The following is a 22879-nucleotide window of genomic DNA, read 5'->3' as shown; positions in this document are numbered from 1 at the left end:
TAAATTCAAGTCAAAAGACCATATGAAACCGTCGTCGTTCATGCTATTGGCATTTTAGTGACATCCAACCCCCCTCGTCCGCTTATCGTCTGGATCAGTCCCAGGCACCAGCTGTTGTCACCAATATTTATTCGCCCGCTGCCATTTATTTACGGCCATAGTTTATGTTAATTCGTATCGACTAATGAGACATTGTATGTATTTCAAAGCAGCGTGGGTGTTTAAGGGTTATTTTTTGTTCGAATCGCTCAAGTAAGGCAATACGTTGCAGTTAAAGGAAACGGTAGGAAGGGCTGTTTTAATGATATTTTTCGCGGCCTATTGACACGACGAAGATTATCATCAGGTAAGGTAATGTATTTTCTCATCTAACATTCGAAAATTAATTAAGTTAATAGCGATAAGGGCACCTGGTTACATGAGAGCAGTTATTTACGCATATGCCTGTATAAAACTGTATGTTAGGTTTAACACATTCAATAAAAGAAAATGTTACTACTCCACGGGGGCACATACGTAAACAGAATTTCTTATATAACTAATACACCGCCATCTATGTGACTTAGTTGTTTTGTCCCTTCTGCCTTATATTCATTTATCATATCAAAACTATTTAACTAAACAACATTTTTGTTAGGTAGTAATAAAAACATGGTACTTGTACTTGCACTGCGCTCACTGAATCAAATTATTTTCCTATTATGGCACTCTTATTATTTTCTCTCTACTATTATGTAAAGCTGACGAGTTTGTTAGCGAGCTAATCTCAGAATCTACCAGTCCAATTGGAAATAAAGCTTTTTGCGTCAGATACTTATTGAGAAAGGTTATAGTATATAACAGCACGCTACGACGCACGGGAGCGGAACAGTAACGCTTAACGCGGATAACAACACCGAGCGGCTATTTAAACAATAAAACGGTCTCCGAGACCTACAAGTGTAGGTTCGTTCATAACGTATTTATTTAAAACATCATAAAAAATACAACACTCAGATCCGTAACGAATCGACTATAAAACACCTTATTTCTACTTCGCGTATAATTTCATTAGCACAAAACAAAACTGACCGTCGTTCAATGACGACCGTACAATCAAGTCAACGGGTCAAAGAACCAATACATTACGGTGATGACGTCATGTCACGTCTGTCCACATGTGCTCGCGATTAACGTTGACATTTCAAGGGACACTATTCGTTCACCTGCTGTGAAAAGTTAAATATTACATACATTTAAAAGCTTTCGTCTATTAAAGTGATAATTGCTTTGTTAATTTCACGTGTATGTCTTTCATTATTAATTAATTTTAATAGCACGGCGATATTAAGTAGATAGCCTCTTCCTGTCTTATAAATTAATTCATTAAATCGCTACCGCTTATAAATGACACCTTATGCAATTTATTTTTGTAATTCTTTTATACGGTTCATGTCTGTTTGAACAAATTTACATACATGTAGGTAAAATTGCTGCAATTTTAATGTATTTTATGATGATTAATTACTTAAAATGTCACAAGTTCTCCTTTAAAATTGAACAGAACGCAAACAAATAATTTAGTGTACTCAGTTGTAAAGTCATGAAGAGCAAATCCAAATCTACTTAATAATCTCTAACAACAAATAAAAGTTAAAAATATGTTTTATGTTATTTTGTTTTTTTACTTTTATTCTACTCAATAAAAGGTCGCGTCAGGTGATCCTTTATGTGCGACTAATGTATGTGACGACCTTGAACTTTACACTAAAACAAACGCAGGTTCAAGGAAACGACTAAACAAAATGAAACTGACGTATAAAATAAAACACGGCCACAAACAAGGCGCAGTAAATATCACTAGCATATTATCTCGAACGCAATATTTTATTGCCGTATCCGATACACCTCCGTTTAGTTTGATTGTCTACACACGGACGTTGGACACGCTGCACCAATTACCGAATATCAATTAGCAAATAAAAATATTTAAACAGTGTAACCCGCCTACTGTTATATGGTCTGTATTATAAAGATCGGTGTTATTCTTCCACAACACAACTTATAATAACAAATTTTAATTTTTTAAAAATCAATAATTGATAAACCAATACATCAATCAGACTCTCATAACTAAATTAACTTCTTTTTATTAGTTTTATACAGTTTGAACAGAAAATGTAATTTTTATTAGGTTTGTTAATTTCGTCCATTATAAATTCCTTCCATTTCCAATTTGTTTGGACGCAACTTTCGGTTGTTAAAATGTGAATAAAAATTTAACTTTATAAAAAAATCACCTGTTAAGCTAACGAGTGTCCACTACGGCGGCATGCGACGAATGCAATTGTTTTGTTTTCGAACAAACAAAAAACTTGTCATTGTGTTGAATAACAAATGTCACTTCAATTAGTTGACAAAATTGATGTTTTAACAACCATATTGAATATAAAGGAAATTCCGTGATATTTATTTATACGTACATAATTTTTGAAATATAATGGAGGGTGACCCTTTTTCAGCAAATGGGTAATTGACAAGCAGTTACTTTTATGGCAAATTAAAGGACTTGAGGTCTTTGGTGTCTAGAGACGTATTTGTACGTAACTACTAAAAAATTTGTATATTTAATGACTATCAAAAAAACTTCAAAAATTTCTCAAAAATAATATAATATCTCAGTGAGTACACGTATCTCTTTCCACTACTGTTTTTTGATAGACATCAATCGCACACATTTATATTATGAGTGACGTGCGGCCCGCCCGGGCGCCCGCGCAGCGTTTTACATATAAATTACAGTACTAATCGTGGCCGCATAGAGTTTTGAATCAGAGAAGTGGCAGAATCAAATATGGCTTCGATAAGTCTTGCTTTAAACCTTTTACCAAAACAGATTTCAAATATAAATATATTTAACCCATGCCAGCAGTTGATTACGTCTTAGACAGAATTTTGTCTAAAAATTCTAATTTGTAACATGTATAATACAAACTAAAAATTTTAGACATCTTGATTTATACCGTTGCAAATATTTTACGTTATCATTTAAAAAAAATTTTTGTACTTCTAAGCTGACTTAAAATTATTACAGTAAGTTAGTCAGTCTCACGCCCTTCATGCTACAGACGATAATATTCGTTTGAAATGTAAGTAAATAAAACGGTTTATGAAATGGCGAAACATTGTTAACTTTACATGAATAAATAGACAGCTTATTATACTGTCAAAGCTTAAGAGTCAAATCCCACGTAAATCACGATTTCTGCATATTGTGTTGCAAGGGGAATATTAGGAATTCATAATCTAGGAAAAGCGCATTTATTAACCAGGATTTGTTTAATCGCGGCCATCTGTATCTTCGAAAGTCGATAACGGTAGTCGTTTCTAATATTGAGTAATGAGATCTAAGGAATGCAGGATAACGACGTGTAATAGATGAGTCGAGGTACTCTCAAACAATTACGCTTACTACGAACATTAAATAGACAGACTCGTCTAATTAAGTTCAGTGATTGATTTTAACAAAACTAATACAGAAGCCGCTACTGAGATATTTCTGTTTAAGTTTCATTTAGCTCTATGCATAATATTATAAAGATCGACGACCTCTTTAAATATGGATATAATAATCGTTTCGCATACTTATTGAATGATTTTTTAATGTTTGCCATTATTAAAATTTTTTCATTGTTTTGTGAGTTATTTTACTAGAGTTTTATCCAAACAGACCAGATTCAATCAAACCAGGCTGTCATAGAACGACAGGAAGTCTTTAGCGAGTCGACAGGCGCCCACCCGTGCGCTCCCCAAGGCGAGCACGCGTTTTGCAAATTTGTTTCAAGCGAGGAAATTGGTCTTCAAACTGTACCTGCTACACTATGATCGCCTGGTAATTTTAGAGACTTGGCATATTTTATTGTACTTATCTAACGGATGTTGGCAGTTGGGTAATCTCCTATTCTTAGATATTATATTCATTTTAGCTTTAGTTGATGGTAATATTTAGAAATTCACTTTCCATAAACTATTTAGGTACTTTTGTATATGGGAAATTGTTGAAGCTAAGAATTTGTCTCTCAAAGTTCCTGGGAAGTGCATTGCCAAGGTGCACCGACATGGTTAATCCGGCCCTGCTTTTACTAAATATAATGCCATAAGGTACCTTACCAAACGGGACACGCAAGTGCTGTCTTCGTATATCTGTCACTTAGAATTGATACTTTTAAATTCCTTTCATATTCAATAATACAGCTATATTCAAGGAATCTGCTGCTCAGTACGACACGCGTCGGAATGCCGAGCGATGCCAAACGGTTTCCCATATTACCGATATCATTTCCAGGAACCATGTATTAATTCTACTGACGCTCGAAACATTCGTCTTGCGTCTCACGTATAAAGATGACTTTATTTTAATATTGCACGACTGTTTTTTTATCGACTATTGTCTTTTTTACATCACTACGTGCATCGATACTGGCGCCTAGCACACTACTAATTCATTTTACTAATGAGTTGTGTACCCAAATTTTAAAAGACGTACGACGGTATCATTCGATTAAAGTAATTTTAGTTTATATCGTGCGGAGAGGACAGGAACATAACATTATAACAACATGTAATTACATTAATACGCCACCCGAAGGTAAGTGATTACCTCTATGATAGACATTTGGTGACCAAGGGTAAACTTGTCGTTACACCGACTATATAATCTTAACCAATACTTGTTTTGTGCACATAATCTCCTCATGTACATATCTCTAAAATACATGCATAGAACATATTATCTAGCGCAGGCTTGTGCGCTAACGCAGTGCTTTCTCTAGTTCCTTACATTATTGAACGGCAATAGCTGGAATGAGTTTAGATGAAGGCCCATCAGCCGAGGTACGGGACTGTCAGAACCACCAAATTTCAAACATATACCTACTTTATCTGAAAATCACAAGAAAGCGCAAAAAACTTTTGACAGAAATACCTAGGCTTAACTCTAGGACTTCTGGGGTCAGCCCATTGCTGCTTGTCGTTTAATTCTACATAAACGAAGCTATTCTTTGATATTAGGAAATTAATATTTTCAAATATTCACTTCTTCGTTTCATTCACGTGTCGTAACATGGTGCTGTAAATCAATTTGATAGGAGTTTGTAACCGGGGTACTGTGTCAGCCGCAACGCCAGCACGCAAGCATAGTTTTATAAGTTTTCTGAGACGAAACGAATGCTATTAAATACTTTATGATTTAATAACACGACACTAACCCTAAGATTACATAATATATCTTTTAAATCGTAAATATAACCATAAGTTTTAAGTATTCAAATATCTGTGAATGTCAAATAGTGATTATTATATGTGTAATTAAATGTAATCATATTAACGTATTAATAAATGGTTCAAACGTTTGGTTAACTATATCATAATATTTTGATAAAAAATAATGTTACTGGTTTGACGACTCAACTACAAAGGCGATATGCAACAACATATGTGAACTATCCTATTTCATACCTATTCTTATATGCCGACAGACGGAAAGGAGGCGTAAGGCTTAACGGCTTCGAGTGCTTAAATTCGCCAACGTTTCCATTCCGAGCTGCTATTTATAATTTCTTGTCTAAACGGTTATCGGTTTGATCCGAAATTCGAATCCGATAACGATCCGATGTCGTAAAAGTTATCGAATAGACCTAAGAGATTGATCTGGCCGTGATCCCTTAAATCTTATGAGTTAATATATACGTATACATACATCACATAAAAATATTATTATGTTATATTTTTTCATTTATTAAGCACTTGGAAAGTCTTTATCGGAATATATTTGATTTACTTGGTAGTAGAGATTCGTGCAAGCCGGTCTGGGTACCGTCCACTCATCATATATTCTTGAAACAAGCAGCAATACTAACTATTGTTGTATTTCGGTTTAGAGAACGAGTGAGCCAATATAACTTTAGGCACACGGGACATAATCTTAATTCTCAAGTTTGGTGGCGTATTGGCGATGTCGGGAATGGTTAATAACTCCTATAGTGCCAATGTCTGTGGGCGGTAGTGACCAGTTATTAGGACCAGTGACCAGGTGGGCAACTTGCCAGTCTACCTCTATATTATTAAAAAGAAAACATAATCCAAAACATAAGTAATAAAAAATAAAGTCACATATCAGATTGTTTTATTAGCGAAACTTAAAAACGGGTTTCGACGTCGGATCTCTAGAGACAAATATACAAAACTACTTCCTCCGGTAATCAGACACACGTGAACGACAAAACCGCATTTCTTATAATACTTTTTGCTCCCTTCAATTAGGCGGCATACCACGGTTCCGCCCTCCCGTTAGCGCTTCACTGCAAACGTAACCATTCGATTCATATTGAAATGGATCGTTTAAATATATCGGCTATGAATATTATTTCAAAGTTAATTTACTACAATTAGAGAAGAAATAATAAAAATAAGAAATAATATTTATTTCAAAACTCAGAGTTTTAAGAAGAATTCCAAGTGTTTTTATTAAGGTCATTTCATTTTGCTGCCATTATGCCACTGTTTAACTTACGTCATTGTATCTGTTTTATTTTATAGCATAAAAATCGGTACGTCTATTTGACGGATTGGTATAATGTGAACAGTGTGAGCGTATTTGGCGCCCCAGGGGTTTAGTCCGGATTCCTAACATGTTTGTAGATCTCCCACCGCGGTATGTAGCCCTGGTAATTAGGTTTGAATAATAAGCGCACCCGGCGACTAATTTTAACAAATATAAAGTGATTTATCGGTTAATTTATTTTAGATTTCATATATGTTTTAAATAATTCTAAAAACGGTCAGGAAATTTCCTATTATTGATGTATTAAAATATTTTGCTTATTGGAAGGGAATATGGCAAAGAAGAGCAAAAGTGTGGAGTTCGATTGGATTGCAATAATATCTTTAAATATTTTGGAATCTTAAATTTGCTTTTACATCTACAAGAAAAAATGAGAGTATACAATCTTTAAACAATGAAATAATAAAAATTTAAGCAATCAAGTTATCTCTCAACAGGGGTATAGTGATGGGAAACAAACATTATCGATAGATCGATAAGACAGCAGATAGAGACTCCGCGGGAGGCGCTTATCGCATACATCTGGCGCCTAAATTCCTGCATGCAACCTACACCGTTCGTGAATAGGAATCGCCACTGACGGACAGACGGACCAGCTAACGAGAAGACATCGAGGAATTAGTGTGGATAAGCTCGTGTTTAAAAAGTAACTATATTCTACTACTACGAACATGAATTTATGGTACTAAATTTAATAAGACTTATACTGTAAACGACCAATAATTTTCATATGATGCCTAAAATATAACTAAAAAAGGAACACCAGAAATATATATACTTGTAATATTTCTTATTTATATATATATATACATCACACAACCATGCCAGGTATTAATAATATAATGTTAACGATTTTTATTCAAAATAAATAATCACTTCAAGCTCGTAGATTTAATACGAAATCGTATCCGTATAACGCTTCAACGTGAACAGATAAACGTTATCGCATTTCAAAATCAAACATTAAACATAATGCAGAAACGACAGGTAGGCACCGTATGCCGTGTACAAGGAATATAAAAACATGACCGAACTTCCTCCACGACGTGTGCGGATTAAAAGTGTCTTAAATATAAAGTGTTACAGCTTAAATTTGTTTGACGTGATATTGTAATAAATCTTAAACTACGATGACACGTGTCAGTTATTCCGGGAGCTGTCAGAGTGACGTAATGTGTTTATTTATGACGGGCGGCCGGCGTCATCGATGACATGGGAACGTCCCGGACGAACAACACTGATCTATGATAGGCTGTCCGTCCTGGATGCTATGAACACTTTTTTCTATACGACCTTCATATTTTTAACTATGTATATAGTAGTAGGTATAATAAATGTCAGATTTTTTTAAACGACTTGATTAATAATGTTTAAAATTATAAAAATATTTTATTAAAATATCGTTTTAAGTAATATATAATGTCAACCGATATATCTATTTAATTAAAATCAACGTCGTCGAAGGCAATCTATTATCAAACAATTCCCGCGACGAACATTTATGTAAACGAGCGAGTTTATAACGTCGATTGGAAAATGAGAAAAAACATCACAATTCGAAATGGTCGTAACTCTAACAGAGAACTATTATTAATTTATCTGCATTTAAATAATGGCATACGATCGTATAAATCAATTATTTTTTATGAAGGTACATAGCCCGAATTCCACTGGCTCCATCTCTCTCCAACACCCATAGCAGACGCGGTTAATTAAAACCGTGTATTAGCATAAACAAATAAAATGCCCCATTACGAATTCAATTTACAATCTCTAAAGTCATTTGAATTAGTCGCAGTAAATAATATCTCGGAAACAGTTGGTATAATAACGTTGTGGTCTGAGGTAAGAGATCCGGCGTGTCGTCTTGCCCCGTTCATGGCTCCCGACTCACTTACTTCAGATAAGAGATATCATATAATATTTTAATTTTTATTCAAATTTAAATTTGTAATAATGTTAAATAAATCGGATTCCTCAGTTATTATATTATAGTCGAATAATACGATAGTCCTTAAATTGTGGATACCTTAGATAGACGTACTCTTTTTATTAATATTCGTTCACTTATATTAATTACTACATATATTTGTAAAACGTAAAAGTAAATATTCAGTTTTATTTTATGACAAAGGTGAAGTCCACAAAAAGTAAAGAACAAAATATTATATCAAATTCATAAAATTTTATTTTTGGCCAAAAACAAGACTGTTGTTTAACTTGTATTTTCGATGTAACAGGTCTTGCGTTACAGTTCTAGGAACAATCACGCGTGATACATGCGCGCACGCATTACGACTGCCCCCCCCCCCCGCGCCCGCGCGGCGGGGCGCTATTGTCCCGCTGTCCCGTACTGAAGGCTCGAGCCACACACCGCTGGGAACTAGGCATGGAAACGTTGGCGATGAAGAGTTGTCGCGATAACAAAATATATTCAAATATTTTATTCGAAAATCATATGAAAATTCATTTCATAGAATTACAAATAATTTATCTCTATTTTCTAATGAAAAATTGAAACTTAACGAAAGACGTTCGAATTGTAATATGAAGGTACTTCTTGCACTAATTATTATTTAATTAAGTATTCAGTTAACTTTAAAAAAGTTTAAGTCACAAAGCAGTCTGCTTTAATGAGAACTTAATTAAACAGAAATTGAAGAGGGTTGAATTCTGTTTATGATATTAAGATAAGTATAATCTAGGTAAACAATAATTATATCGATAATGGGAACATCCCTAGCGTGGCGCCTCGTGGGCCAGCGCGCCGCGGGGATGCATTGTTCGTACAGTTAAAACTGCCTCATATTGGGTTACCCGCCTATATTACACGCATATACAGACTATCGATATCTTACTTTGATTTTTTTATAAACAACCCTAAATCACATCGTGTTCAATCGATTTTGACCTCTATTTGCGTTTGAATAAACACAAAAATGTAATGAATACTTTTATTAGTATTATATCATTTCGCCCGCCGCGAGAACGACATAATTTTCATTTTACTACTCCTTGAACAAACACGAACCTTTAATAAATTCTCGAACAATGATCTAACGTCGCCCCTTATTTGAAAACACTTTTGTCATACGTCCGTCCCTGTTTTTATATATATTTTCATATAAAACGTCTCGAACTAAATTTTATTTATAAAGCAATAAAAATAATATTTATTGTGCGGCTTTGCGTTAATGTGTTGTAAAATTAATGCTCCTAACATAACATTTAGTACGTGAATTGATTTTAGCCGCGTATTTTAGCTAACGTGTCATTTCGGTTATTAATTTCGGTTTAGGGTAGATTAAGATATGTTTAACAACTTTTAAGAAAACTTTAAGGTAATATATTTTGTAATATTTTTTATACAATTAATGCGACGATTTCGTTAGAAAATATAAATCCGGTTTCCATCATTGATACGAATACAAATTTCTTTTATTGACATTTAATTTTTATTATTATAGTAAACGCAGATAAAAGAACGCAGATTCTAAATATCATTAAAATTATTGATGTAAGTTAAATATCAACGTTTGGCTGTTTGAGTCTATTTGAATTTACTATTTAAAATAAAAACAAGGTTGTCTTTCCATGTTTTGTTGTATGCCATAGTTGATGATATATTTATGGCTTATAAAAATAAGGTAAACAAAAGTTTATCTCTTGCCAATGAAGTAAAGACCTAACGAAGAAAACTTATAAAAAGATTGTTAAACTTAGTTTAAAAGGTTTTAAACGTTTTATTTTAAAAATATTACAAACAGATTCGTCGAATTCAAATTTAACCTTGAAATTAAACTATTAAAAAAATTTAACTAAAAAAAACGATGTTTCATTTTTAATATAATTCTTTAAGTCGTATGTACAAATTGAAGCATAGTCATGTTCATCCGCATGATGCAGGCGGTTGGAATTATTTTTAAGCACTATGGCAACTATAAGTGTCTACACGATAACAGTTTATATATATATTCTAGTATGTAAGGATAGTTACCTCAGGGTCGACCTTCTTGTACTCGGGGTCGTCCTCGTCCACCTCGAAGTACAGCTCGGTGGAGGTCAGCGACACCACGCCCGGCGCCACCAGCCCCGGCGCCACCAGTCGAGCCTTCGTGCTGATGTTCACGGGACCTGTGTCGGACGACACTCGGGTAGTGAGAGCTAGCGACGGTAGCTCCAAGTCTAACACCACTGACTCTCGATTGACAAAATAAACGCCTAAACGTATTAACTATCAATTTTTCTTAAACAAAACTTTGCGTTAAAAAAAGTCACAGGCGTTTATACCAAAAAGATACTTTTCAACTTTTAATTAATTTTGTAGTGTTTCCACGTTGGGTTTTACGTAGATAAATAGTATAAATTTGTACTTTCGTCCAAATGCATCGGGCTGAACCATCGTCTGAGTTTTTTAAGGCGAACGGTGTATCGTAAACGTATATCATAATATAAGCCGTACCGGCCAGGTCCTGCTCGGCGTCGCGCTCGTCCAGCAGCAGCTCGGCGTCGTCCAGCAGCTCGGCCGCGGCGGGCGCCGGCAGCTGCGCGCCGCCCGCCGCCTGCGCGATGCGCGCGTGCAGCTCCTCCGTGGCCTGCCGAGCGCCGCCAGACAGTACAGATAGCAATCGACAGAAGGATGTTATGATGTTAAGGTGATCGTTTCTCATTATTGTTCTAGTTTTAATATTTGAGGAGGTGTGCGATGTGACGGTTACCGCATCTGTAGTACCAGAAACGATGTATTTGCATACATTTTCAGTCCAATTTTATTCCTAGTTTGTATAAATGACGAAAAATCTGGATTTAGAACACCGAGGGCACCGCATCTCCTGGAACCCGGGAAGATCTCGCATCATCGGAACCGACCCCCAGGTCCGAGAAGATCGAAAACGTCTTCTTCGATGCCGTAAAGTTCCGAGCACACTTGGGCGTCGATCGCTATCGAGGGCCTCGGACAGAGCGCCGGACGGGCAGCGCGAGCGCACCTGCAGGATGGCGTCGGTGGGCGGCGGCGGCGGCGCGTGGTGCGCGCGCGCGGCGTGGCGGCGCCCGCGCGCGTCGGGCACGAGGCGGCGGCGGCGCCGCGCGTCGTCCTCCCACGAGTCCAGCTTCCAGAAGCCGCCGTCGATGGACTCGCCCTCGCTGACCCTGCAACACGCGGGCGTGAGCGCGGGTGTGAGCGCGGGCGGGGCGGGGCGCGGGGCGCGGGGCGCGGGGCTCACCCGGCGCGCGCGGCGGCGGCGTGGTGCAGCTTGTCGAGCAGGCGCGCGGCGGCGGCGTGGTCGCGGCGGCGCGCGGCGGCGATGAGGCGCTCGCACGTGCGCTCCTCCTCCGAGCGCTCCTGGCTCGTGCTCGCGCACACGCACTGCGCACACACACGGGTCTGAACATCCTCGGCTCTCTGGATTGAATGCTACTTTACTCGCTTCGTCGTCGAATCGTATTACCTCGAAATCGGCATGTTTGAGGACGTCGTCGGCCCTCATCCTGTTCAGAATGAATTCGGCCTCGTTGGCGACCCTGACGATGTGATCCCTCATCGCGTGTGACAGCAGCCTGCCCTCGTTGATGAGTTCGATGAAGGCCAGGCCCGCGTGCTTCTGGAGGGAGTTCTGCCACTCTTGGGAGCAGAGGAGCATCACCAGTTCCACTACGGATGTACTGGATTTGAAGGTTTGGAGACCTGGAACGTATGAGCAAAACTTTAATTTATATTATGTTTATTAAACTAAAATATATTTTAGTATTTTTAAAAATTTAAATTGATTTCAGGCAAACCTATTTCATGTTACATTCACATAGAACAAAGAGCCTGAGTGCTTTGAAAATTTAAATTAAAAATTTCAGTCATCCAAGTTCATCTTAGTTTTCAAGCGAAGCGTACATATTACATTGTATATTTACCCTCCATTAACAATTCTTGACCGTGACTGCCCACTAATGTCTTGGACAGAAAGGGTGCAAAATCTAGCATGATTTCTCTCAGCAAAGGACAAACTGGACCCAAAGCGGTCTCCAGCTTGTGAGTGAGAGACGCTTCTCGAGACACCCCATCAGCGGACATTGATGCGTTCATTGTGAGGCCTGCTAGAGCTTCGTTATCCTGAAAATATGAAGGAATTTGCTTGAAGAAATGAAGGAACTGCTCATAAAATACTACTCGAAGTGGAAGATGTGAGTTAACCAGTTGGCCCGAATTCTGTATTAGCTAAAAAGTTCTCACACATTAATGTATTTATGATTGATTCATATTATTGTATTAGACAAAATTATCCGAAAAGTTGTATTAATAAAAATTTACAGGATGTAGATGCCGTTGAGCTGTTTGTAGTGTTCTGTTAAGACGCTGAGTGATGTGATGATGGTCAGAATTCCTCATGTGAATTTGTTTATCCATATCTGTAACAGATAATGATCTTACCATAGTCATACAAATATTTGTTGATAACTTAAAAACTATCAGAAACAAACTAAAAACAATTAGGCTTTTTAAAACAACAAAATTGTTGAAAAAATTGAATCACTGGCAAAATGTGGAAATATGTGGCAAAGTTTAAATTTTTTGGCAATAAATAGGAAATCTATATATTCTTCATTCCACTTTCATCAAATTCTATACAATCGAGCTCAAGATATGTTTCCATCATGTATACTATGAGCTATCACAGTTCATATATACATATGATGTATATAATACCTTCATGAATATTTCCCTCGTGGTCTCTGGTCCTCCCCGTAATCGTGGCTGGACCCCTTTCGCCATCTTCGTTTAAGTTTACATCGGTCCATGATTCATCATTACTGACCTGAAAAAAATAAGTTAGGCAACTTAGTGATAACAGTCAGGCAAGTGAGTTGGTCTTTGAAATTTCAGACACTAGAAATTATTAACAAGCGTGAGTGAGTTATCACTGAACAGTTATGTTCATTGGAATAAAAATCTTTTGAGATGAGTTACAGCAGTTACTTTTGATTACCATTGTGTACTTGTCACTGTCACATTGTCACTTACTGGGTGTTTATTGTCATCCAAGGCGATCTCGCTGGAGGTTTCGGGGTCGTTATTAGTGGTCTCGGTCGAGTTAAGATGGAACGAGCCAGCGTCTTCGATCGAGTCCACGCTCTGTTAATGTCATTGTCATATAGAATATTTTTTATCTGCTAATTTTACAAGGATTAGAAAAACGCAATACGTTGCTGATTTAGTTTTATATTATTTTATTAATCTTTTGTCCATATAAAAATAATCTGGAGTATTTTGTGGTCCAAGTAAATCGTATGATCTTCAATTTCACAAATTGATCGCCGAAATATTAAAAAATATCGTAGCATGACTCTCATACTAACCGTTCGTACCTAACCATCTTTTAGTAATCATTTAAATGCAGGCTATATTTTTTCCGAAACTATACATTCATTTTTAAGAGACTTTAACAAAGTATATTAAGGTATTTGCAATAATACTTACATCATGTAGAAAGGGGGTTAAAAATAGCAAAGGTGAAAACAGTCATGCAAATTGAGTGGAAATAAAGTCGTGAAGCAAGCGAAGCACACACACATGCAAAATAGATATATACATGTTAATAAACATTTATATTCACAGATCGAAACAGTTCCCAAGTAGTTATTTGTTGATTCACGCAAAATTTCATACATTACAAAATGTTATTTATGTAAATCAGTATTATTGGAATATAATAATAGTTATGACATTTTTTTAAACAAGTTCTATATAAATAATAACAATATTTATTTCTTTATATTATAACTAAACACATATATTCTACCTAAGTGAGCAAAAATAAAATATGTGTACGTGTAAAAATTTATTTGTTATAAGATAAGCGAAAATATATAACTGTATTTAAAAAAAGTCTTAAGCACTTTTTTGAAATAAATATTGTATATTTTACTATAAACGATTATACAAACAATAAATTACACGTATGTCTGGCTTTGTACCGTGCTTTTAGTGTAAACTATTTGTTGTAGTGTGATATACCGTATTGATAAGTGAAATATGAATTTTATACTAAACTTTGTAAACAAATTATGTACATTATCATGTTACAAATAATGTGAGCGTAGCTGTAAATTAATGTTCTGTGGGTATTTTCATTAGTTTGATGATGAAATCCCGCTATTGTATTTCAAGCTTGTGATCAATCGGTGATGAAGTGGTTCGGAAGCCCTTAATACTGAATATTTTATTTGTTTAAATATTTTGTTTAACCTATCGTATTACTAGGCTTCCATAAAACAATAAGAGGTGTTCACACTAAGAACTCGTGTGTAAATCAACGTGTACAAACCAGGTTCACAACCGACACCGTTATTCCCGACAATGTTTTGGACCTTGCGCTGGGAGGCTTATAACCGGAAAACAAAAAAATATTTAAAATCTTTCGAATGTTGTAACTCCTTAACTTTAACTTTTATCCATAAAAATATCCAGAGCAATTTATAATAGCTTATATATTCGGATCTCTTAAAATACAAATTGTTGTCTAATAAACTATTAGTACATAGATATGTAACACAGAATGATGTAGATTTTCTATGGCTAATGAAGTAGAGACTAACACTTAAGAATGACAGTGAAAGACCCCATCGAAGTAAATCTAAAGACAAACACCAAAGAGTCGACAGACCGCCAACGCGAGAAGAGAACGCAGTAACTAATAGAGGGACAGACGATCCTAATTCTCAACCCACAACTAACCTTCTGCTTGGTCTGAGTCTTCACTCGGAGACTCGATTTGAATAGCGGCTCCTCTTTCTCAGAGCTCGGTGTTACCGCCAGTTCCACCACCTTGGACTTCTCACCGGAATTCGGTTTTACTTCGTCCGTGGTCGTCTCAATCTTAGCGACGCCCTCTTCCGTCCCATCCTTTATTAATTAAATGCGACGGCAAAATAAGAAGATATGTATGAAGCGTCTGATGTTAATAATGACACCACATTTACGTATGCGTACGCGACAACGAAAACCAATGATGGCAATGTAGTAGCAAATGAAAATTGTTTAAAAAAATAATTTCTGACGGTTTCCGCGATGCGCGAGTATATCCAGGGGACATGCATAACAGCTAGGAAATGCCTACTTACAAACACTAAAAGAGTTTCTGTGATTGCTAAACTACCGTTTTGAGTCATGAATTTGTCGAAAATGCATGCTAGATATTTCTCAAAATCATAACGCCTAAAATAGATTTCTTGCAAAAATAAGGTTGACAAATAAGTATGTAAAATTGAAAGCAATACACTGTATCAACCATATACTTACAAATGCACTAGTTAATTATTATTAAATCAAAATTAAATCAAAACTACATAATGATCAAAGAGTAGTACCAGATTTTTTTATTGAAGATTTCTAAGACTATATTTTGAATGGGACAGAACAGTTAAATTTAACGAGGATCTTACATGCCACGTTCACTTTAAAGAGAACCTATTACGGCTTTATCGTAGACTTACCTTCATGGACGGCGAGTCCAACTCATTCATCGTCGAGTTGTTTTCGTCCACAACTATCATAGCGTACTCGACGTCATCTCCGTTGTGTTCTATGCAAGAAGATACATTGTTAATAGGAAAAATGTGGAGTATTACTCTCTTTACGACATCGACGAAGCTTTAAAGAAGCGACTGAGATATATTTAATAATCAGGGGTTTTTATGAGAACCAAGCTCGACTAAGAATAACTAATTATAGAATTCTACATATTATGTTCGCTACTATGTTAATAAAGCTTAAAACATCCTTATAGTTCCAAGATACAATGATGTGAATAAAGCGAAAATATACATTAAAAATAAAAACATTGTCATTCAAATTCATTTCTCTCCAAAAAACTATCTACTTATTTAAAGAAAAAGCAATTTAAATTTTAGTATGACTGTAAGGAACGAACTTATGATTTTTTTTGAAACAAACATACATGCATTTTACCGCTACGTGATTTCAAATACTCGGGGCAATGATGACGCAAATAATAATAAAAATACTGAAAATCGTTAGCGATGCCTAAGCAGTGCTGGTATACACTGTTTTGTCACGTTTAGGAATTACTGTCACATCAAACATCTAAAGTTGTAAACACATTATTATTTGATACTTACAGTAGGGTAACTATTATATTTTAAAGTAAAATTGGTGTCTTGTTTATAATTTTACATACAAAAATATTTTATAAAATCATAGTGACGATAATGATTATTATAGAACTTTTTTTTTATTAGAACTGTATTTGTAAATATATATTTTTATGAAAGAGACAAAACAGCGTGCGCAAACATCGACCACGTTAGTATTTACAAACGTTCGCATCGCAACCCGAACACCCTGTCAGTATAAATATTACGCCAGAGTAACGAATAATTCAAGCTCGGAAGCGCATTTAAAGCCACGACGAAGGGATCGTTACTCCGTCGTAATGTACTCTTTTACCATCTGAATTGATATTCTTATTTAAGAATACATTTTACTAAAAGTCAGCGATGCGTCTGTATGATGTCTGATAACATGACAACAGTAATGATCGTATTGAAAACAAAATGTTTCAGCGATGTCGATGCGAACGCAGAGGGGCCGCGTTTACCTGCGTGCGCGCGGTGGTAATTAGCGATGCGTGCGTGCGCGTGCGTATTATTGGTAACGTGTTGGCCGCAATCGAGCTTGCAGTGCGAGTGGCGGTGAGCGGGATGCCCACCCGGCAGGAACTGGGGGTACACGTGGTGCGACCACTGGGGGAACAGCGGCCGCGACCCTGCAGCGCGGCACGGGTACGGAACGGAACAGTTTGGGGGAGCGACGGAAGGGACGGGCCCGATACGTAGGAAACAATTGCGTAAGGTGAGGGAACGATGAAGGAGCATTAAGGAAGTGAGGATAATCAATGTGTAGTGTAGAATCGATACGAAATTAACAGTACAAGGATGACATAGATAGGAATCGTTCATGAGTAGGAAAAAAGCGCACGTATAGAATTTCAATAGTTATAAATAATATTAGAGATACATTTGTGACAAGTGTTTCGGTGTGTAACGATTCCGACGATGTAATCGCAGTGTAGCGTTGTGGAAGTAAAGTAGATTTTACCAGTGTCCCAAATCGTGACGCGTATTTCAAGCGGCGTGAAAAAAGGGGAAAAAAACACCACGTCAGATATACAAAGTCAATTGTTTTTAACCTTCGTGTTTGCAACGAGCCGGTCAAAAGATCACTTCTATGTTCTTTGAAAATTATTTACAATTATTAAAATGGTTTTATTTCCTCTCGTAAATTTGCCTTAACGAAATTTGAAAGGGTACTCTAACAAAACAATTTGAATAACTAAACTAAATATTTAAAAGACACTAGATGTGAACTTATTCTAGAATCATTTACAAAAATAGTTATACTTGTATACAATCTTTGTATTTAATATTGTGAATTAATTGTAATTTTTTATCAACTTTTGACCGTTAGTGGAATTTAGTAACATTTTTTATACAAAAATTCTTAACAGAAAACATTACCTGAGAGATTGAGAATTCATAAATAATAATGGTGCGACTAAGCGTACTGAAGAAGCAAATTAATGAGTCTACTATGAAAATCAGTTTTGATGAATTATGATATATTTTTAAGTTAAACTATTTTTTAAACTAGTTGTTTAAACAGACTATTTCATAAACTTATACAAAATATTTACAATACAGAATCCAGGTTACAGAACATCTACGAAAATAAGTTCATTTCTAGAAATATCGTCATGAAATAAACTGAAATCATAATTAAATATGATCACAACAGACACTAAAAAATTTAAGAAAATTATAGATTTTGATTCTCCAGCGGAGCGGAGAAATCAAACCAATCGCCACCGACTAAATATATCAGAACCGACCGATGATTAGTTTGGTAAGACGAGGAGGCGAGGGGGAGGCGGGGCGCGTACCGTGGTGCTCGTGCGCGTGCGGCGCGCGGCGGCACTCGGGCGGCGCGTGCGCGGGCGGCTCCAGGATGTCGCGGTACTTCGACACCATCAGCACCGAGATGAAGTACACGATCGCCAGCGACAGGAACTGCGCCTGCTTCGTCTCCTCCTGCGGCGCGGGACACATTGGATTCGTGCTTTACGGTTGCGTCCGCCATTGTACAAGTTAGTATTTTAGTCTGGGTACGATTCTTAGAAGGGAATGACTCACGACGTCTCTGTAGATCACGGCACGCAGCCTGTTCACGTCCATGTCCTGCAGTAATCTCTCGGGGTCTTTCACCGGACTCGAAGCATCGGCTAAACTCGCAACGACACTCTAAATTAAAACGATATGATGAGAATGGTTTAGTCACTTACGCATACGTCATTGGCTTTTTGTAGGTTTCTCTTAAACAGTAATAGGTTTTTTATGACATATATATTTTAACAATATGTATTAAAAAAAACAATATCAATGGTTATACTGAGACTTGTACAATTTAAATATTAATTTACAGTGAACTGAATATGTAAAAACTACAGAATTCATTAAAAATAACAATAAAATTCTCTTATTTTATGTCTATGTCTAAACTAGATAAGTACACTACATATTAATTAGATGAATTAAGTGGCTTATCAAATTTAACCATGAGATCGATAAATCGAGGTACCAGGCGTTCATAAACTCGTAGAAGTTGAGCATACCTTAGGCGAAGGGGATTCGTTGCGATTGTTCCTTGCCGCGGCGCAGCGCTGGCGCTCCTTACACTCGAGACAATTGCGCACGGCACACGTGCACACCTGTCGACATCCACCGCTACAACTACGTCTACGGGCTACGCTATGCTACGTCAAACTCTCACCGATTTATGTGGTCCTAGTAGCTAACTATATTACCACGTTTATTAAATGCATTATTGAAATTCCTCTGTTTGTCTGTGGTTCAAGTTAATCAGTAAGAATTTAAATTCTATAAATATTTTGTACTAAAACTATACATCAACCTATTTTTCTATATTACATTTTAACAATACGAAATATCTAAATAACCTATTTCCAACAAACATCGATCTATTTTCTTATATTATTGTTGTAACATTAAAATCTATTCTAATAATAATTTAATTACTACTCACAAATATCAACGACAAATAATGAAAAAGACTAATACGATTTTTCTATTTTTAGTCCGAGCTTCTTTAACTAAATTAACAAAGATAGAATAGTTACGTAAACTTTTAAAAGATTTGGAAGATTTTCAAACAACCTTCGAAGTACTGTAAAGGTTTGCCTTAAATTTATGCAATAAGAAATAAGAGTCGAAACACAATAGGACTAAACACGCATACATAAAAAAACGTTAAATGTATAATCTGTATACCTACTTCAATGAAAAGACTTTTGAAAGTATACACGTCTATAAAATCTACTTCTGAAACTGTAATATGATCGGCTGCACTCACCAGTCTCAGACACTGTCTCAGTATTCCCCCGCTGGACATGTTCTTTTCAGCTTCCAGTTCAGCGAAGTTCAGTGCGCTTGCGAATATCAGCACGTCGGCCATCGACACCAGCCGCTGTAGAAACGTGACCGCAACTTCGACGGGCATTCCCTGTGTGGGCTCGATCACATCTAATTCGTTCTGGGGAGTAAAATAGTATCGTCGGGTTTATATATACATCACACGTCGAAGCTAGAATAAATAGATAGAAGCCGTCGAGTTGTACAAGTGCGTACATTAGGCGAGGTGGCGGAGGCCAGCAGCGGCAGCAGGCCGCCGCACGCGATGATGAGGTTGTCGGCGAGCTGGCTGATGAGGTGCACGGTGTTCACGACGAAGATCGCGTTCTCGCTGCTGTTCACGAAGTCTATTACGGATTTAGTGGAGTGACTTCGCCAGACCTTTGAAACGATTTTCAGTCAATAAATAACAATAAAAGTTTTGGTTTTTTCACATGTAGTCGGAGGCTAGAGGCCGTTCATAGCCGGTGTAATATTTTTTTTATATTTTATACTAGTGCTTTTATGGCTGTTTTAGATTTTTTTAATAATTGAAAGTAGTAAATGAATACTACAACACCGTATACATAAATAAATTAATATCTGCATGTTAATTTATTTTATTTTAGTGGTCTTTATTGAAAACCTATTCAATGAAATTAAATATTATACTTAATAAATCAAGAACGATAATTTGACAACATCATCAATGTTACCTGGATATCAGTCTCCAGTGAGAATAGTACATCAGATAGCAGGCGCTGGTGAATATAAGACCAACGGAATTCCGGTATGCGAAACGGTGGTCTGGTCGGTCCGGGAGAGAACATCGGCCGATTGCACTTGGACGGCCGTTTAGTTTCTGAAAGCGTTTGAATATTATTTTTAATGTAACTGCTACTAGTGGCAGGAGCACATAGAAATAAACAACTTTCACCTTGTAATGAGATAACATCATTCATTTAGAATATAAATAAAAAAAGTTAAAAATGGCGTTTTGAATGTCAGTTAAATTGTTATAATCTTTGGAAGTAAAATGAAAGTGTAAGTTACCATACGAATATTACCAATAATAAAAAGATATCATACCGAAGTGATTTGAGTCAACTTGTGTACTCGTAGATGCGCTGCGGGGCCTCTTTGGTGACGTTGACGTGTTCGTCCCTTGTGTAGCGACACCTTCGCCTCTATTGCTGTCCTGCTTCATCTCACTATCACCGGGCAAGCTAACTCGTCTCTTGTCCCTTTCGTCACAATTCCTTTCTTCTTCGTTATCCTGCTCTTTCTTATTAGCTAGGGATATATTCTCACTAATGGTTGATATCGGAGGTATTTCGGGCGTTTTGGGTTCTTCTATTTCATTAGTTTCTATTCTTTGGCTTTCATTTTTGGAATTTTCTTCAACATCAATGCCAGTTGGCGATGTGGATTCACTTTTGGATTCTTCTGTTGTGGGAACTAAAAACTCCCCGTCGAGAGGTAAGACATTACTCTCGTGCGAAAGTTCTGGTAAATCCCTGTGAGGACTATCTAAATTGATATCTGTTACATTTATATCTTCGCTTTTAGAAACAACCGCCGAGATTATATCCATAACTAAGTCATTAGCAATCGTTTCTACGACTTGTTTTTGATCCAAAATATCTTCAATATCTTGTTCTAAGTCTTCGCGACCATTCGGTGTGTTTCCCTCTGAATGAAGGCCCCCAGATATAGCTCCAGAATCGGTATCGTCGTCTGTTTTTAATCTCACAGTTTCCAAAGCAACTGTTAATACATCATTGACAATATTTATCGCAATGTGTTTAGGGTCATCAGTTGAAACACTAGAATCGTCTGGAATGCTAGAATCAGTCTTTTCTTGTATTTTTCTAGGACTAGTCGCTTCACTTGGAGTTAAGTACAATTCGGACGGATCTGATAGCTCGGATTCTCTTTCATTTATATTATTTAAACCATCTGCAACTCTCTCGGGACTTGCCGTTTCACTCACCGATAAACTAGAGGGCAACCCTTCACTCTTGTCTGTGTTATCGTCTTTCATTACGTTATCTCCAATATCTCTAACCGGAATGTAGTCGAGACTGCCTTGTCTAGTCAAGGGCTTATCAGTTTTCTCTGAATCAGGTTCGATCGTCCCGATACCTGACTCCGAACTTTCTAGAAGCTTATTTTCAATAATAGATTGAACTAATTCGTTATTTGCGTTGAGCATTTTGTCTTCGATCTGTTCTTCGTCGATAGCGTGTTCGACTTCGGCATTACTAACACTATCACAACCATCGATGGGCACTTCGATATTGACAGTTTTAACTGGGCTATGCACTTTACACACTTCACTATACACTACTGTAGTCCGACTATCTTCTGTACTTTCACTTGGCTTTTTACACCTACACGATTCAACTTCTCGGAGTGACAGTCCTTTCCCTAGTTCAGTTTGAGCTCCGTGATTGAGGACGTTTTGTTTTATGACAGTAACTGGAGTACTTTCATCGCTGCCGTCTGCATCCGGGAGAACCCTGGCCTTGGCAGAAGCATCTGTGTGTCTATCCCAGCCGGATATCGTTGAGATAGGTCGTTGTTGCCTTTCCGCAGGGTCTGTAATATTGTCGGCTCGTCTTTGCTCGTAATGTTCGTACATTTGAGCGAATTGGAGTTTAAATTCTTCGTAGGATACCTGTTAAACATTAAAATAGTATTGATTTATTTCACATACAAATTAGAACACTTTGATCCTCACTTCACTTTAAGGAAAAAATATGTAAGTCATAAACAACGTTTGATTGTTAATGGATTGAT

At 36.8% G+C, this 22879-nt stretch overlaps 1 protein-coding gene across 1 annotated transcript in view; it reads right to left on the bottom strand.

Moving 5' to 3' along the window:
- The window catches only part of LOC125072250 (neurobeachin), a 420639-nt gene that overhangs the window by 143932 nt on the left and 253828 nt on the right, over positions 1-22879 (bottom strand). Inside the window, exons 20-39 of the mRNA XM_047682786.1 lie at positions 21167-22757; positions 20794-20939; positions 20315-20479; positions 20040-20219; positions 19282-19377; positions 18803-18910; positions 18553-18700; positions 17212-17379; positions 16088-16176; positions 15330-15497; positions 14920-14976; positions 13617-13727; positions 13302-13410; positions 12906-13003; positions 12509-12707; positions 12052-12287; positions 11827-11969; positions 11590-11746; positions 11064-11196; positions 10599-10735 (exon numbers count right to left, since the gene is read on the bottom strand). Coding sequence (XP_047538742.1) covers positions 10599-10735; positions 11064-11196; positions 11590-11746; positions 11827-11969; positions 12052-12287; positions 12509-12707; positions 12906-13003; positions 13302-13410; positions 13617-13727; positions 14920-14976; positions 15330-15497; positions 16088-16176; positions 17212-17379; positions 18553-18700; positions 18803-18910; positions 19282-19377; positions 20040-20219; positions 20315-20479; positions 20794-20939; positions 21167-22757 — 4239 coding nt within the window. The remainder of the gene's footprint in view (positions 1-10598; positions 10736-11063; positions 11197-11589; positions 11747-11826; positions 11970-12051; positions 12288-12508; positions 12708-12905; positions 13004-13301; positions 13411-13616; positions 13728-14919; positions 14977-15329; positions 15498-16087; positions 16177-17211; positions 17380-18552; positions 18701-18802; positions 18911-19281; positions 19378-20039; positions 20220-20314; positions 20480-20793; positions 20940-21166; positions 22758-22879) is intronic.

This window comes from Vanessa atalanta, chromosome 21 (assembly GCF_905147765.1).
Source record: "Vanessa atalanta chromosome 21, ilVanAtal1.2, whole genome shotgun sequence".
Taxonomy (NCBI): domain Eukaryota; kingdom Metazoa; phylum Arthropoda; class Insecta; order Lepidoptera; family Nymphalidae; genus Vanessa; species Vanessa atalanta.
This window is presented reverse-complemented; position numbering and strand designations above follow the sequence as displayed.